This window comes from Ruditapes philippinarum, unplaced genomic scaffold, assembly GCF_026571515.1.
Source record: "Ruditapes philippinarum isolate M1 unplaced genomic scaffold, ASM2657151v2 ctg3459_1_1_1_1, whole genome shotgun sequence".
NCBI lineage: Eukaryota > Metazoa > Mollusca > Bivalvia > Venerida > Veneridae > Ruditapes > Ruditapes philippinarum.
In genome coordinates, this window is record NW_026855417.1 from 259,819 (window position 1) to 279,612 (window position 19,794).

Sequence of the window (19,794 nt, forward strand, 5' to 3'; positions counted from 1 at the left end):
ATAACATTACATAAATATTTCTGTTATTCTGACCATTTTTTTGTAGTTTCCTTAAATTCGATACTAAGGTTAAGCTATGTACAACAACAACAACAACACTCAACAACAACAACAATGGCAGAATTGCCGGATCTTGGAAAACATTGTAATTTTGAACATTGCAAGCAATTAGGTAATTATTCCCTAGAAGGCTATTGCTGGGTTTTACATCATGTCAATTGAAATATGTTCTTGAGATGATAATGATGAAATAAAACGTAATTTTTTGCTTAACTGTATGCATATTTGGATAATTATTTTCGGATATAATTTTCTATTTCTACATCATACTGCTTTAAAATCGTTTACGATCACTCTAAGCAGGCAAACATTGTATACATTAAAGAGAAAGAGACAGCCATAAGATACAAGGGAAGCTCCCGAATCCGGGAACCAGTCGAATGACAGACTATTCTCTCCCTTACCAGTTCCTCTCCCTGACGGTTCTCTCCCTAACCGTTTCCTCCCCTGACGGTTCTCTCCCAAATTTGAAATATGCAGACAGTTCTCCCCCAATTTTATTTTTATAAGTTATCATTTTAGTTTTGACTTAATCTAATAATATTTCTTAATGAAGATTATTAAAAGAATGTGTTTGATAGTAAATGCATTTTATGTTTTATGTTTATCAGCTGAAAAGTGTTTGTAAATTTAACACCTTTTTTCAGTATTTTAATCCTATCAACACCTTTATTGTGGAAATATAGATCAATGGACAGTGATTGATATACACCTGTAATTATGTTACGGTCTAGCTTGTGATGTTCATTTATTTGTTAAATAGTTCTAGAAAATAAATATAAACAACTGTATGCAAACACATTCCACATTTACTTTTTTACGAAATTGATTTAAAAACATGTAGTCATTAACTTGAAACAATATATAATACAAAATAACTAATATAATACTTATTCATCAACACCTTTTCACAGCTATTTTAATCTAATCAACACCAAGGAATTACTAAACACTTCAATTATCACTGGCAGCAAACTTAATGCATACATGTGTGTATTGAACTTTTTTCATTATACAAAAGTTTAGCAATTAGAATTTATTAATCATTTTTTGCCTATAAATTTCATTTTTAGCTCGACTATTCGAAGAATATGAGAGTATTGTAGTCGCCCCGGCGTCGGCGTCAGCGTCCGTGTCGGCGTCTGCGTTGGTTAAAGTTTTTTGTAAAGTCAAATATCTCAATTATTACTTGAGATATTCAATTGAAACTTACAATACTTATTTATAGTAACAAGGTACATCAGATTGACAAGTTGGATAACTCTGCCTACAATATTGACAGAATTATGCCCCTTTTTAACTTAGAAATTTTGGTTAAAGTTTTTTGTAAAGTCAAATATCTCAATTATTGCTTGAGATATTCAATTGAAACTTACAATACTTATTTATAGTAACAAGGTACATCAGATTGACAAGTTGGATAACTCTGCCTACAATATTGACAGAATTATGCCCCTTTTTAACTTAGAAATTTTGGTTAAAGTTTTTTTATAAAGTCAAATATCTCAATTATTGCTTGAGATATTCAATTGAAACTTACAATACTTTATTTATAGTAACAAGGTACATCAGATTTACAAGTTGGATAACTCTGCCTACAATATTGACAGAATTATGCCCCTTTTTAACTTAATCAGACAAGCCACACAAACACGAACATTTAGTAATTTAATTTAATTGCAAACGTTTCGGCTATATGCCTTCATCAGTGCAAAACATAATAAAATTACCGGAAGCGACGTCATAACGGAACACGCGTTAAACGCGCGAAAAACGTTATGGCGTTTAGCGGCAAAACTATGATAACATGTAGAAACAAATATTTATGCTATAAATAAAGCTGGTACATGAATTAAAATGGATCAACAGTGATACAGATGTCTATTAGACAGTGTTAATAAAAATAAGATAATAGACAAACATATTAATATTCATGTAACATATTATAAATCAAACAATACTTTATTATTTAGTCCATTTGGAATCATAGTATTTAATTTATGAATCCAAAAAGATTCTTTACATAACCGGTCCATGTTGTTGTCTATAATTTCTATAGGTAAAAATGAAAAATCTGACAATGAACACTTATTATCGTTTGATCCGAAATGGATCGCAACATGTGAAACTGGATTAACGTCACAATTTCTTATATCAAATCTATGTTTATTCATTCTGCATGATACATTTTGATTAGTCTGACCTACGTATTGCTTTTTACAGCCTTTACATGTAATGAGGTAAATTACATTACGCGTAGTACAATTAACATCATTGTGTAAATCAAAAGAACTACCTGTTATGCTGCTATTAAATTGGGAACCAACAATTATATTGTTACAATGTGAACATCTACTTCGTAAACATTGGCTAGATAAAAATGTGCGATCAAGTAAAGCACTTCTAATAAGATAATCTCGAATGTTTTTAGGACGTCTATATGCTAAAATAGGTTTGAACTTGTTATGTATATTTTTAACGCTTACCTTATCAGACAAAAGTAATAGATCCCAATATTTATTTAAGATTTCACCAATATTAGGCAGAGATGTATTAAAACATACAGTAAAAGGTATTATTGAACTAGTATTTTTAACGACAGGACTTAGAGCATCATTTTGGGACATGCCTTCAATTTTAGAAAACGCTTTCTCAATAATAGATTTAGGATAATTTCTATCAGAAAAATATCTATTTAACGTATCTAAAGACTGCTTAAAAGTACCGTCATCGGAAATGACACGTCTATAACGTTTAGCTTGACTAAACGGGATACCACGCTTACATGATAAAGGATGAGAGGATGTAAAATCTAAATACAAATGCATATTTGTAGGTTTGCAAAATATATTGGTAACAATTTTTCCTGTTACGTCTTTAGATACAGAAACATAAAGAAAAGGTACCGAACTTTTAGAAATATTGTAAGTGAATTTAATATTCGGGTGGAAACTATTTAAGGAATCTATAAAAAAGTTAAGCGTTTCCAAAGAATCATTCCAAATCATAAAAATATCATCTAGGAAACGTAACCAGACATCAGGTTTTACATAAGTAGAGTTAAGAAATTGCTCTTCTAGTCTACCCATGAATAATGAAGCATAAGAAGGTGCCATAGGGCTTCCCATTGCTGTGCCCATGGTTTGTAAATAACTCTGATCGTTAAACTCAAAGCAATTATTATGTAAAACAATATTTAACAATTTCCTTATATCATTAGCTTTGATGTTATTGTTTCCTTTATCTTTCTGTAAAAAATATATACAAGATTCAATACCTTCATTATGAGGGATATTTGTGTATAATGATGAAACATCAAGGGTAACTAGATAGGTGTCTTTGTTTAATTTAAGATTACGAACCTTATTTATGAAGTCGGTGGTATCCTTGATATAGGAAGGCAAACTTTGCATATAAGGATTTAAAATAAAGTCTAGGTATTTCGCTATGTTCTCAGTACTGGAGCTACATGCTGAAACAATGGGACGACCAGGGTATCCAAGAGGAAGTTTCTCATCATATGATTTATGCGTTTTCGGTAAAATGTAAAATTGAGGTGTACGAATAGTAGACGGGAACATGTCAAATTGTTTAGTAATGCTTACATTGTTTTCCTGTATTTCATTTACACATTCTTCTATTTTTAACTTAGTCAAATTATGTTGTTCCTTTTCTACTTTTTTGTAATATCGCTCATCGTTCAGTTGTCGATTCACTTCGTCGATGTACTTCTGTTTGTCCATTATAACGATGGTATTGGATTTGTCTGCCTTTTTGATAATAATATTTGTATCACGAGATAGGTCGAATATTAAATTCACTTACAATATTTCTAAAAGTTCGGTACCTTTTCTTGATGTTTCTGTATCTAAAGACGTAACAGGAAAAATTGTTACCGATATATTTTGCAAACCTACAAATATGCATTTTTATTATATACTTACAAATGAAATATTGAGAAATATTGATGAAATAAAATGCGTATTTTCATTTTCCGTATTTTCACTGTAAAAATTTATTTTTCACTGCAGTGAAACATATTTTCCGTATTTTCACTGGTGTCTTGCCGGACTACTTTCTTTTAAATTCTGCTAGTACACAAAATTTAAGGGAAAGTCTTTAAAATTTTACTGTCAAAAAAGAGAAAAATGTATATAATAAACAGAAAATTCAAGTTTTTTCTATAAATACATGATTTATTTTCATCTTGTGGCATGAAAATTACCATATTTCACTCGTGGCTACCGCCACTCATGAAATATTTATTTTCATACCACTCGATGAAAATAAATCATGTATTTATAGACAAAACTTGAATATCCTCTATGTATTTAGATTTTACATCCTCTCATCCTTTATCATGTAAGCGTGGTATCCCGTTTAGTCAAGCTAAACGTTATAGACGTGTCATTTCCGATGACGGTACTTTTAAGCAGTCTTTAGATACGTTAAATAGATATTTTTCTGATAGAAATTATCCTAAATCTATTATTGAGAAAGCGTTTTCTAAAATTGAAGGCATGTCCCAAAATGATGCTCTAAGTCCTGTCGTTAAAAATACTAGTTCAATAATACCTTTTACTGTATGTTTTAATACATCTCTGCCTAATATTGGTGAAATCTTAAATAAATATTGGGATCTATTACTTTTGTCTGATAAGGTAAGCGTTAAAAATATACATAACAAGTTCAAACCTATTTTAGCATATAGACGTCCTAAAAACATTCGAGATTATCTTGTTAGAAGTGCTTTACTTGATCGCACATTTTTATCTAGCCAATGTTTACGAAGTAGATGTTCACATTGTAACAATATAATTGTTGGTTCCCAATTTAATAGCAGCATAACAGGTAGTTCTTTTGATTTACACAATGATGTTAATTGTACTACGCGTAATGTAATTTACCTCATTACATGTAAAGGCTGTAAAAAGCAATACGTAGGTCAGACTAATCAAAATGTATCATGCAGAATGAATAAACATAGATTTGATATAAGAAATTGTGACGTTAATCCAGTTTCACATGTTGCGATCCATTTCGGATCAAACGATAATAAGTGTTCATTGTCAGATTTTTCATTTTTACCTTTTTAACTTAGAAATTTTTTTTATAAAGTCAAATATCTCAATTATTGCTTGAGATATTCAATTGAAATTTAAAATACTTTTTTATAGTAACACTGTACATCAGTTTGCAAAATTGCATAACTCTGTCTGCAAAATTTGCAGAATTATTTGCCCCTTTGAAAGTTAGAAATTTTGGTTAAAGGTTAAAGGTCTTCAAAGATATTTGCTTGAAACTTTACACATGCACTTAGGGTCATAATTGGAGGGTCATAATTGTATGTCACTGACCAAGTTCCATAACTCTATCTTGCATTAAGGCTGATTCATATTCCCTTTTCTACTTAGTCTCTTGGTTAATGTTTACATGCAAGTTTTACATATCTCAATAACTATTAAAGATATTTATTTAAAATTTCACATATGCATTTAGGGTCATAATTGTAGGTCACTGACAAAGATCCATAATTCTATCTTGCATTTAGGCTGATTTTTCTCCCCTTTTTCAACTTAGAAATTCATGGTAAAGTTTTGCTTGTAAGCTGTTATCTCAATAACTACTGAAGGGTTTGTGCCTTTTTGGGACAATTTTATGCATTCATAATAATAAAGCAGTGATTTACTTGATAAAACATCTTAATAACAAGCCTTTGTACCTTTTCTGTCAAATTTATGTATTCATAGGTTATTAGTATTATTATACTCAATAAAACACCCTTGTGACATTACCTTCCGAATAGTCAAGCCAATACTGTATAATTGGCCTATAACATGAATTTATAAAAAAAAATTGGCCCTTTAGTGAACTTAAAAAATTTAACATTATGAAGGCTCTTTTACTATCAAGCACTTAGAATAGTCGAGCATGCTGTCCTACTGACAGCTCTTGTTATTTATAATAATAACAATAATATCTTATGATTATCCTAATCAAGTAAATTATTCATTAATTATTTTCAATGACTAAACACATTAAAAAGTATACATTACATCTAATTAAAAAATCAGAATAATTAACTAATATAATCATTGATCAATTATTATTATATGTTAAAAAAAAAATTTCTAATTCAATTTATATCAATTGATAATAAAGTTACAAATTTATTAAACATCTAAATACTTCAATAAAATATTTTTTTCTCTAATTTATATTAATATTTGATAATAAACTTACTGATTTATTGTTGCTGATGATGCTAACAAAATTGAAACTTGAATAAAACATTAGAATACTTCATTAAAGTATTTTTCTCTCTAATTTATTACAATTTATAATAAACCTACCGTACCCATTTATTTAACATCTAAACACTTCAATAAAATCTTTTTCTTTTTTTTCTAATTTATATCAATTCATGATAAACTTATCCATTTATTTATCATCTAAAATTTTTCTAAATACTTTAATAATAATGTAATTATAAAAATAAAAATGGGGAGGAACTGTCTTCTAATTTGCAAATATGCAGACAGTTCTCCCCCAAAATAGGGAGAGAACCGTCAGGGAGGAAACGTCAGGGGAGGAACTGGTAAGGGAGAGAATAGTCTGACTACCGAACCAGTCCTTAGCTCTTATTGAATAGACCAGCTCTTATTGAATAGACTGAAAAATCAATCACTACATGTTGTTAAAAACCATCCATATCTGGGAGTTGAACTAGCAGATACTCTGAAATACAACCTACACATCGATTCAATCACAGCAAAAGCTTCTAGTACTCTTGGTTTTATCAAACGGAACTTAAAACATTGCCCGACCACAGTAAAAGAAAGAGCTTATCAAACTTTGGTTCAACCTAAACTGGAATATGCGTCACCAATGTGGAATCCCCAACAACTTAATACATCAAAGAAACTTGAACAAATACAACTGAACGCGGCAAGATTCGTCATGAATAAACCATTCAATCGTAATAACCCATCTAGCGTTACATCAATGCTACACGAACTAAAATGGCCAACACTTGAACAACGTCGTCAGTGTGCGAACTTAATTCTCATGAATAAAGTGTTTAATAACCTGGTGGCTGTACCAGTTGAATACCACCCACAACTATCAACAAGATACACAAACTCGGTAAAGTTTGTCACTTATCACTGCAGACTTAATGCGTACAAACATTCATTCTTTCCAAGAACTTTACATTATTGGAACAACCTTCCAGCTAACATCACAACTGTGGACAACCTGGACAGTTTTAAATCTGCTGTCCAGTCTTACGTATTTGTGTAAATTATTAAACATTGTGTATAGTGTACAAACATGTTGGATCTTACTTCACACTACGTTTTCATATTATTTTAACTAGTGCCGCACATGGGGGGACAGGTTTTTAGCCCACGTTTTATGGAGCACAATTCACATCACCACTCGTCGCTGATGTCTGCACAGCGGATTTACAGACGAGTTCATCATAGAAGTAGAAGTAGAAGACCCCTTGGTTCTTTTACATGCCCAGTGTATAGCACTGATACATGCGAGTCATCCTGACTCTAACCCATATCCCTCTAACCCATAAGGCATTTATAACACTAACCCTAATTAACAACTATATTTGTACTTAAAGTTGGCAAAGAGACATTGAGATATTTTTTTAAGGCATTGTCCTTTTCCAAGTCCAACCACAAATTGCATTTTTCTACATCGACACTGGCTGATTAAAAGTTGTTGATATAACTAGCAACGAAAGGAAGAAACGGCCCACTTTAGTCTTTAACTGATAAGACATTAGCTTTTGAAACAAACTCCCATGAGAGTGAAAGAACTGAAGACAAATTATCCCACTTAACTCTCAACGGTAATTGTATTTTAAATCCACTACAATGACATTGTGAAAAAAATATTTTACAAAACAAATTTAAAAATAAATGGCTGGCATGCGTTCAGAGCCCTCTCATTGAATAAATTTTTGATTGAGGTAAGTAACAAAATAAATATTCTAATGATTTTTTAAAGAACTGAAGGATGTTTTCTAATTCTTACTGTTCAAATTAAATAAAAAACAATTCAAACCAGCAGCAGTACTAAATTTTCTGTGCTTAAAAATAACAGTTAAAAGTAGGCAAAACGGTTTGACGGAAGGAAAAAACAGTAAGTTAAATGGGTCAAACAGTTAATGCTTAATTAATTAGGCCATACCTGACCCCTATCTGTAACCCTATGGCTAGAAGTAATCTGAGAGATTTTGTAGAGAAACGTAAACACTGTAGAAATGATATTGGATGAAATCATAATGTTAAAAATAACTGGAGACAGATTCTGAAGTCTAGCAAAATATTATTGAAAACTAAGGCATTAACCATGACAAAAGGATTTTGAATAGTTGATCCATTCAAAGACATTAGAGAGCTTAAATTAGTCTGCCCTTTACAAAAAGTTAACTAGCTGGAAAGAAAGTGCCTATTGGCCCTATAAAACCACTGGAAAGAATTATGGGCCTTTGTTTCTTTTTTGAATATTAAATGAATTTTGTGACAATTTCCTTTCATGTCTTGTTCTATGTTATTGTTTTAATCATGAGTTTTGTATTTGTTTTCAGATTTTTTACCATTTGGTTGTGATGGCTGCGGTAATACATTCTGGTACGATTTTCTAACTTTTTATTTACCTTTGAATGCAGTTACAATGCATAATCTCTTATAGAATTTTATTGGAATGTTGGTGGTTTTACTCAGGTGCCCGTTCCTGCCTGAAATAATGCACGGAGGGGCACCTGAGGTTTTCCTCCACCAGTAAAGCTGGAACGTCGCGATATGACCTATATTGTGTCAATGTGATGTAAAACCCAAAACAAACAAAATAGAATTTATATCAAATTTATTCATGATTTCATACAAATAAGTACATGTACACATTTGCAGGTTTAGTAGTGTCTTTGGCTAAAAAGATTTATGCACCTCAATGTTGTTGGGTTGTATCCTAGGACTTCTCTTGTTGTAATTTACAGCTTTAAAATTGACGCAGAAAATATGCAAATATAAACAACTAACAAAATGAAGAACTTTTTCACTCTTAATAAGCAGCCTGTACTTTTGGGAGACAAGCAAGCCTTACTGAATTAACAATATAAATTGTAAGATGGTGGCTGAACTAAGAGACTGCAGCATTTCTACCTTTAACTTGCTATATGGGTATGTTGTCAAAGTATAACATTATATCTGAACCTGATACCTCATAAATATGGTTTAAATATTTTTAGATATTGAAATTAATTGTCTTCTTCAGTGTCTATGTATGTTTAACTTTATATCTTTTTAGCTCAGAACATAGAACAAAAGATGCCCATTCCTGTTCAAAGGTAAAGATAGATTTTATTCTTTTCACATACATGTATTAATAACTTTTGGTTATTTGAAGATGGCCTTTTACTCTAAGAATTAGAATCATTACTAAAATATACATGCAGCGGATTCTTTACTGAAGAAGAATGGTAGAAAAATATTGTATTTAAAGGCCCATTTAGCTTAAAAAGTGATATATTTTTGTGCTGGCAATGTCAAAAATAACTCTACAGTCAGATCATGTATTTTGATGTAAGTCAAATACTATATTTGTAACTTATATTATTTGCTACTTTATCTTACAAAATGTTCTTTCATGTATTCAGAGGTTATATCAATACAGGAAATAAGTATTTCACATGTCTTTAAATTATCATTATTACAAAACCACTAGTTGCCCTTTCCGAAGATAAGAACATACCGTTATGTCGCCAATATTCTGAGCGCAGTAAATATACTGCTTTAATTCAATTCATGGCACAACAAACAATGGTAAACAACTCCAATGTTGCTAGACATTAATTCTATGAGACAAAATTCATAAATTAAAATAACTTAGAATTCAACAGCTGTAAGTATTGCTGAATATTTTTAGATAGGAAGTACAATTGTATCTACCTTATAAGACAACCAATTATCTGTTCTGACACAGTAACACAACTAGACTTACCTCCTGTCAGTTCTGAAATTGTGAAAGTCTAACCATACACGATTTTGTACTGGTACAGTAGAAAGAAGTTGACATCTCTACTTCAGCTCCGACAAATTTGGGGACATAAATAATAAGAATGTACACAAACAGTAGAAACAGAGGTCTTCCTACAACAGGAAAGCTGGAATCTCTACTTATACAAAATGTTTGTGTAGCCTAAAACTGGATCATAAAACTAAAATGAATATATATTTACAGGATATGTTGACATCAGCGGGCTGTGAATATACTGGAGCTAGAGGATATACATGTAGTCTAACAGGATGTAGTAATAGAGAACTTACAGAGATTTTCTGTGATAAATGTCAACAAGTATTTTGTTTGAGGTTTGAAATACATGAAAGTTTTCCTTTATTGTCATAAAAATTACAGCGAGTGGGCAGTATTATGTTTTTGTCAGACTGCAAAATATTTAAGCGGCGTGCAACTGTGAGAACTATAAGCTGTCAACCAACAATTTTCAGCCCATTTTACAAGAAATTTTGTGATTAAAACAATATGATTTCCTACTTTTACAATTTTCACAGGAAAGTGCGGTATAATTTATGAAATAGCACACAGTACTTCAGACATCATTATAGTGACCTTTGGTCTGTGAAATGTTTGCGGGCTGACTGTTTGAGGGCTGACTGTTTGGGGGCTGACTGTTTGAGGGCTGACTGTTTGGTGGCTGACTGTTTGGGGGCTGACTGATCGGTCACTATAATGCGACGAGGCCCTCAGTGCTTTGCTGTGTACTATATATCTTAAATGGACACCATATTTATTAATTATCCTTTTGCAAGTTATTGCCCTTTTCAGCACTTTGAAAATAGATATGGTTACCGTAGTTGGATATATCTTAAACTCTATCTGTACTAAAGGCTTCATAATTCCCTTACTTATGATATTGCCAGGTTATATTACTGTGCCATCTATTTTTCCCTATTTACCACTTTGAAAACAGGGCCTTGTATGGTTAATCTATTCTGGCAAGTTGGATTTATCTTCTTCTAATTACTTTATCATTTAATGATATCTTCCATATTTGATAGGTGAATACTTTCAATTGTCCTCTAACTTTTTTGAAGTAAGGGGTCTCTGGGGTCAAGGTCACTGTTGTAAAAAATAAATTAAAACATTTTTGCTCACACAACCTTTATTTTTATATCAATGTTTTTCAAATTTGATATGGAGATGCCTAGGGAGGTCTTCTTCTCTGTATGTCATGAGTCATGATATATGTTTCTAAATTGATATAATTTTCTATTTTAAGTCACAGACATGCACAAGACCATGATTGTAGTAAATTAAAGGAAGAATTAGTGAACACTGGTTCTAAAACTGCTGAACATGTCAATCAAATCATAGGTAAGTTATTTATTGTCTACCAAATTATAGGTAAATTAAACATGTCATTCATATTATATTTAGTTTTGTATTAAACAAATGAAATAATTATTAGTATCATTTATGGGCATCTGTGGCAATGTGTTAAAATTAGTTGACTTTGACCCACTTACCCCTTAGTGCTCTGGGTTTGAATCGCTCCAGGGACTTTAGATTCTTTTTTTGTGAGGAAGCTATCCAGTTAGCTTAAAGAATGATCGTTGTGTTACTCAGATGCCAGCCTGTGTTTTAAATAATGCACAGAGGGGCATGTGACGTCTTCCTCCACCAGTATATCTGGAAAGTCACCATGATATTTTGCAGTGTTTCTCTGCATTTATGTACATATAATGGATAAATCTGATAAAAAGGTTTGCTGATAGTAATCCATTTTGGCTCAAATTTTATATTGCTGTCACACTGTAAAAATGTATGAAAAGTAGAATCAAGTAAGATATTGCATAATGTATTGGAATGGGGCACAATATGAAATTACTTTAATATATTATTATAAGATAATTTAATCTTTCAGCTTCAAAATCAGTGGTTGTTAAGAAATCTCGAGTGAGTGCAAAATCAAGTAAGACAGCAGCTAAAGTTGCTTTAATGAAAATGAAAATGCATGCTAAAGGAGATAGTGGATGTCCGGAGACGGAGAGAGTGTATTTACGAGTGTATCCACCTAGTCAATACAACAAGGAACCACAGCCTATGTTCTTCTCTAAGGTAGTTTTACTGTGTACCGTTAATCTAAATTAATGAAATCGTAAATGTCAACATACAATCCATTGCTTAATATCATGTCATGATTAATTTCCTCTTGTCTTGTTAGAACATACAACTTTGTTTGTCCTGTAAAAATTATTAGCTGTATAAAAGTTAAAAAAAATAACAATGTTTTTATGTACTGCTCAGCTTGCAGATATGTTTAATGTTATAATTATTTTAACGTTATTAACTTGCAAAAGTAAGCAACTTATGTACTGTGTTTTATGTAATATCTCAACCCTTAATCTGCTGAATTTATTGAAAAGACTGGTCTACGTCCCATTTTTTGACTTGTCCATTGTCATTTTGGGGATATCAAGATGAAAATTTAAAATTCAAGTTAATAAGCCAACAGTAAGAGATGGCATTAATATATAGGCTGGCCTGGCTTCATATTGATGGTAAAAACTTATCTCTTTCGGTTTCAGCAGGGTAAGGGGTATGGAGGCATTAACCTTGAAACAAAAAATATTTTATATATAATTACATGTGATATTTTTTGTATGATATAGACATGGAGTATAGGAAGAACTGTGGACAGTATAGCATCAAGACTGGGTATTCAAAATAACAACAATGTACAAACAGCAAAGGTATGTTATCTACATATATAACCTATACAATAAAAGGTTAATGCACCTTTTTTTAGCTCACCTGTCACAAAGTGACAGGGTGAGCTTTTGTGATCGCTTTTCGTCTGTCGTCCGTCCTTCGTCCGGCGTCCGTCCGTAAACTTTTACTTTAAATGACATCTCCTCATAAACCACTAAGCCAATTTCATCCAAACTTCACAGGAATGTTCTTTTGGTGGTCAGCTTTAAAAATTGTTCAAAGAATTTAATTCCATGCAGAACTCTGGTTGCCATGGCAACCCAAAGAAAAAAATTTTAATATCCTCTTTTAAAAAATCCTAAGAGCTAGAGCTTAGATATTTGGCATGAAACATCTTCTAGTGAGTGTCTACCAAGTTTGTTCAAATTAAATCCCTGGGGGTCAAAATTGGTCCCGGCCCGGGGTTCATTGGTTTTTCCCTATATAATTATATAGTAAAAACTGAATAAAATCTTCTTTTAAAAGAACCCAAAGAGCTAGAGCTAAGAATTTAGCATGAAACATTTTTTCTAATGGGTGTCTACCAAGTTTGTTCAAATAAAAGCCCTAGGGTCAAAATTGTCCCCCGCCCCGGGGGTCATTGATTTTTCCCTATAATATGCATATAGTAAAAAACTTAAAAAATCTTCTTTTAAAGAACCCAAAGAGCCAGAGCTAAGATATTTAGCATAAAACATTTCTAATGGGTGTCTACCAAGTTTGTTCAATAAAAGCCCTGGGGTTCAAAATTGGAACCCGGCCAGGGGCGTCATTGATTTTCCTATATGCATATAGTAAAAAACTTGAAAAAAAATCTTCTTTTGAAAAAAACCCAAATAGCTAGAGTTTAGATATGAGGCATGAAACATCTTCGATTTAAAGTGATTGTGTCTACAAAGTTTGTTCAAATAAAAGCCTTTGGATCAATTGGCCCCGCCCTGCGGGGGTCATTTGATTTTCCCTATTTGCATATAGTAAAAATTTAAAAAATGTTCTTTGAAAAAACCCAAATAGCTAGAGTTTTAGATATTAAGCAATGAAACATCTTCTAGTAAGTGTCTACAAAGTTTGTTCGAATAAAAGCCCTTGGGTCAAAACTGGCCCTGTCCCAGGGGTGTCATTGTTTTTACTATATTGTATAGTAAAAACTTAAAAATCTTCTTTTAAAAAAACCCAATGAGCTAGAGCTTAGATGATTTTAGCATGAAATATCTTCTAATGGATGTCTACCAAGTTTGTTTCAAATAAAAGCCCTCGGGGTGAAAATTGGCCCTGCCAGGGGAGGAGGGGAGGAGAGATCATTGTTTTTTTCATTATATGTGTGTAGTTAAAAACTTAACATTGTGAAAATAAAAACTTAACATTGTGAAACATCTTCTAATGAGTGTCTTCCAAGTTTGTTCAAATAAAAGCCCTGGGGTTTAAACTGGCCCCGCTCCGGGGCCCTATATACAGGTGAGCGACCTCAGGGCCATCATGGCCCTCTTGCTTGGTACATTAACATCTGTTGAAGCAGGAGGACACATTAAAAGCCTGAGTCGGCAGGGCAAGAGTTTTAATTTGTCTGAATGCTTCTTCGAATGTTTATGCACAAGAAAAGGTGCATTAACGCTATTCTTGTATAATAGTTTACATCTAAATAGGCAATTCCATTTTTCATTGTCTGTATTTTGTACTGAGAAACCATTGCTCGTGCCATGTTTTCCACGTGCTAGAGCAATGTTGTTTGACAGTTATGTTTTGATAATTAAGTAACCAGGGTCGACATTGCGTTTAGCTGTTTTTAGCTCGACTTTTCTATGAAAAGGGGAGCTATCCTACTCGCCCCGGCGTCGGCGTCGGCGTCACACCTTGGTTAAGTTTTTCGTACCACCCCACTTTATTTCAGAAGTATTACAAGTATGGCTTTTGAAAACTTACCATACTTGTTCACCATCATAACCTCCATCTACAGACAAGAGTTACATAACTCTGTCAAGGTTTTTGACAGAATTATGGCCCTTTTTTGACTTAGAAAGTGTATTGAGCTTGGTTAAGTTTTTTTGTACCCACCTCACTTTATTTCAAAACCATTGGAGGTATTGCTTTGAAACTGACCATACTTGTTTACCATCACGACCTTCATCAACAGACAAGAGGACATAACTCTGTCAAGGTTTTTGACAGAATTATGCCCCTTTTTGACTTAGAAAATACATTGAATATGGGTAAAAATCCACTTATTGCCTTAACCCTTTGAGATATTGCTTTGAAACTTTTAATGCTATTTCACATCATTACCCCCATCTGTACGCAAGAGAAGGTAACTCTGTCAAGGATTTGTTTTAAAAATTAAGGCCTTTTATCGACTTAGAATCTTGGTTAAGTTTTTAGTACCAGTCCACTTTTTTGACTGAACTGTTTGAGATATTAATTTGAAAGTTGGAATACTTTGTTTACAATCATGATTCCCAAACATGTCCAGGAGAAGGTAATTCTGTCAAAGATTTTATTTGAATTATGGCCCTTAACTGTCAATGTTTTGTATTATAGGCAAGCACTAAAAAACTTAAAAAAATCTAAAAAAATTCATTCCTATCCACTTGTTCACTTTACCATAAATTATGTCATAATAAAATAATTCTTCACTAAATATCTTAATGCTCATGGCCATTGTTCACTTTAAAAATACAGAGATTCTTGTATTGCCTTTTACTGCAAAAACTTTTTTTATTGGCAAGCAATAAAAAAGTCGAGCGCGCTGTCTTACGGACAGCTCTTGTTACATTGTGCCTTGAGCCATGCTTAATAAAAAAAAAAAACACTATGCAACAATGGCACCTGGTCACGAGAATCTACCTGTTAATGCATGTTTTCCTTCTCTGTTAATGTATACCAAGGTGCACAGTTTTTATGCAAGAATATGTTTAAACACCAACTTTAATTGACAGTTAAGGTCCCATGGTTTTAATGTTTTTATAAGGGCATGATTCCTTTGACATTTGTTATAAGATGAATTGATAAATGTAAAGTCATAACTTTAGAATAGAGTGAATTAATGGGGCAAAGTTATATCTTCTTATTTAATTTGTAACATTTGTATGTAGAAAAATTACATTTAAAGGCAATGCTTTTAAGGATCTGTATGAGGAATTAAAAATTGTTATTTTTTATTATTTATCTTTATAAACTAAACATTCTTAATTTGTAAATTTCTTTAGTCAATGATTTTTTTGTAGTCAAGGATTTATTCTATTCCATTATTCATGATTGACTAATTTTCTAGTTTTCAAATGTATCTCAGGTGAGCAATCTAGAGCTATCATGGCCCTCTTGTGGCTATAAAGGATATTTTTTATCAGATTAATCTGAAAAGATTTTCAATTTTTAATTTTCAGAAACTACGATTATTCAGCACTGATGATGGAACTGTTCTACAAACAGATTGTCATATAGAGATGTTATTAAAGCAGGAACTGATATTTAATGGATCATCTGTGATACTAGAATATGTTCACAATAATACTGAGATATTAGACCACTTATCCGTCTATAAAATATCATGATGATTGTTAACATAACACTGCTAATGTTATAAATTTTACAACCATTATACTTCTGAATTTAAACTGCTAAATTTGTGTAATTTTACAATCTTTAAACTGCTAAATTTGTGTAAAATTACAACCTTTAAACTGCTAAATTTGTGCAATCTTACAACCTTTAAACTGCTAAATTTGTGTAATCTTACAACCTTTAAACTGCTGAATTTGTGTAATCTTACAACCTTTAAACTGCTAAATTTGTGTAATCTTACAACATTTAAACTACTAAATTTGTGTAATCTTACAACATTTAAACTACTAAATTTGTGTTATCTTACAACATTTAAACTTCTAAATTTGTGCAATCTTACAATCTTTAAATTGCTAAATTTGTGTAAAATTACTACCTTTAAACTGCTAAATTTGTGTAATCTTACAACCTTTAAACTGCTAAATTTGTGTAATCTTACAACCTTTAAACAGCTAAATTTGTGCAATCTTACTTCATGGATGTGCAGGCTGGACTGGCTGTATACTGGTGGCAAAGGTTTATCACCTGGTTCTAGCAGGTCAGGGGAATTTATCATTTATAGTTGGATATCTTAAGATGATATATGATGCAAACATGTAATGTTGTTTTATGTTTATTGATATTGAGTAATTTTTGTATCAAACCAAAGTTGCAAAATAAAAGATGATAAACATTAAAAAAATTATCAGTATTTATCAATATATTTACCAGCCCAATGTTAGAGTTAGTTTATACAATTCTGGCAAAAAAATTCCCTGTCCACGGCTTGTAGACCCATTGTACTTTAATGGGGAGATATTCATGATTAAATAGGCAATCATAATAGCCTTAATGTTAAAATGTACAATATTTCCTCAAACTAAATGTATATGACCTTTACCTAGGTACTTCCTTGTGCTACTCTTAATAAAACATTTCAAAAGGAATACTTGGAAATAATGGTTTTTATCAATTCTGATGCCACTGTACTGTAAGGTAGTCTTAGATGGATATGTTACTCAAAAGTATCTTGTCTGGTAATGCAATCTTGTTGAAAATTATTCTTTTTTAAAACAATGAGAATGATTACAAGTCTACTGTATTGTTTTATATACAATGTTTTTGTGCCTGTACAATTTTACATTTGTAATATAATCGTAAACATTACAAAAACTTTCTTGACAAATGTCTGCATAAAATATTAAACAAATGAACTTCTTGAATCAATGTTGTGGCTGTATGTTTATAATTGTTGGCCTACTTGTCTGCATTGTTGGCCTACTTGTCAGCATTGTTGGCCTATTTGTCGGCATTGTTTGCCTACTTGTCAGCATTGTTGGCCTATTTGTCAGCATTGTTGGCCTACTTGTCGGCAGTGTTGACCTTCTTGTCAGCATCGGTGACATATGTTTCAGTTTCTATGTTTAAATCAATGTCAGTTCTGTTATAACGTTCAGGAAATACAAACAACAATGGTATAGCTGCAACTAGAGACCCTAACACTGTCCAGTTCATCCATTTAGTTCCTATGTTAGGCACTGATACTAACGACAATAAGATAACTCCGCCTACATTATTAACAAGTGTATAAAACCCTCCTGTCACGCCCTCTGCTACAGGATATGACGCCTCCGCTGATATCTCGTAAAACAACGGGACAGTTCCATTTATAAATATCCCTAGTAATATACACGATGCATACAGTGCTTTTATATCATATGTTATAATACCTTCACATAGTAACGCAAACCAGATACAACACACTACTGCACATGTGAAAAGTGATATAAGAAAAAGTTTCCGTCGTCGATGGAAAAAGTCAGAAAATTTTGCAATCAAAATTCCTGAGAAACATCCAATTAACGTATGCCAAAAGAACCCCCTTGCTTAGGTACACTCTAATACATCCCTACCCGTACGCTGGAATGCACCGTTATTCCATTGTCCTTTGTGTGAGCAGGAACATGTTAGCCGAGTGGGTAGAAGGTAGGGAAAATAGACAATTGTTATTACAAACACAAGTCCAGCTATCGCGGTATGAGTGTATAAAAGGTTTAATATTCCTTGTTTCAAGTTGTCAATATTTAAAACTTTACTTTTATGGTTGATATTATTATCATCAGCATCGGTTATATTAGATGCTGATGTCACATTGGTTGTGTTCTGTATAAGTTTCTCATATAATGGGTCAGAAACAAGCTGTGGACCAACAATGAATGACAAGCTAAGACCGAGGTAGTTGAAGAATGAACCAATAGCTGTCGCTACAGGACGCTCTGTTGGCGGGAACCACACCGCGGCGACAAGAGGAGGTCCAGAAAATGGCATTGTAGCGGCGATACCTTGAACTAATCCACAAATATAGGCTGTTATAGTAGCTGTAACAGGCTCAAGAGAGAAACAACGTATTGCTGTACAAGATAACAACATTCCTGAACATAGAATCATTGAAAATCGCAATCCTTTAGTGTCCATGACCATACACATTGGAATTACTAGAAACATATAACTAATATTAGCTAAGTTAGTGACCAATGCAATGTTACCATCATTCCAACCAAACACGATTTCTGAAGACTCTGCTATAGGTCCCCACGTATTCCAAATCATTGACTGCTCGCAGCAAACGAAACAGAAAACCGCCATTATCCACCATCGTTTTTTGTATACATGTGTTTTACTAGTAGCTAGTAAATACGAAGTATCGTCTCTTTTTTCCATCATATTACCGCTAGTTAATTATCCACTGATGCCCTATGTCTTTTGTTTTGTGGTCTTTACTGATTATATGGGAGCATTGGTTCCCAATAGTAAGGTAATTTAGGCCAAGCTATTTTAATTAATAACGTTTTAGGAAATTTATGCAGAGTCACACAGATATATTGTCTAGCACGACTGCTTTCATGTATATCATATTATCATGTCATTATCTTATCTCAATTGATGATGTCTCACTAAACTTGGTGTTTTAACATTCGTGATCGAAACTGTCGATGTATTTATTACGTGTATAACTAACTATACATACATATGTATACATGGAGTTGCCGTATGACTGGAATACCCTAATTGTCTGTATTTATATAGATGGAAGCTCGAACACATACTACACGCTTTATTGTCTAGTGTTTACTTCAGCATTTTACCTCGTACCATTATAGGTTCATTTACAATATGACTTTCATTTGATGTGGAAATCACAAGTCAGGAATATTGCCAGTTAACTGATTCAAGAAGAAATGAAGCTAGTTAATGGAGGTACAAATAGCGCCAATTTAGTGATCGATGTAGAAATAACATCGCAAATTACCTTAGAAGTCGCGCCACTTTACTGATTGAAATAGAAATCGCGCCATTTTACTGACTAGAGAAAATATCATTTACTTACTGAGCTAGCTAGAAATCGCGCCA

At 32.4% G+C, this 19,794-nt stretch overlaps 2 protein-coding genes across 2 annotated transcripts; one reads left to right on the forward strand and one right to left on the reverse strand.

Moving 5' to 3' along the window:
- Positions 1-54: 54 nt before the first annotated feature.
- On the forward strand, positions 55-17,089 carry LOC132743228 (AN1-type zinc finger protein 1-like). Its single transcript, XM_060731756.1, has 8 exons — positions 55-172; positions 8,669-8,711; positions 9,388-9,427; positions 10,321-10,448; positions 11,378-11,472; positions 12,023-12,216; positions 12,771-12,851; positions 16,227-17,089. Exons 1-8 carry the CDS (start codon positions 115-117, stop codon positions 16,392-16,394), a joined length of 807 nt encoding a protein of 268 aa, XP_060587739.1. The 5' UTR covers positions 55-114; the 3' UTR covers positions 16,395-17,089.
- A 656-nt stretch (positions 17,090-17,745) lies between these two features.
- On the reverse strand, positions 17,746-19,198 carry LOC132743246 (solute carrier family 49 member 4-like). The gene is made up of 2 exons (XM_060731782.1): positions 18,297-19,198; positions 17,746-18,062 (listed from the first exon to the last, which is right to left on the reverse strand). Exons 1-2 carry the CDS (start codon positions 19,105-19,107, stop codon positions 17,746-17,748), a joined length of 1,128 nt encoding a protein of 375 aa, XP_060587765.1. The 5' UTR covers positions 19,108-19,198.
- Positions 19,199-19,794: the final 596 nt, after the last annotated feature.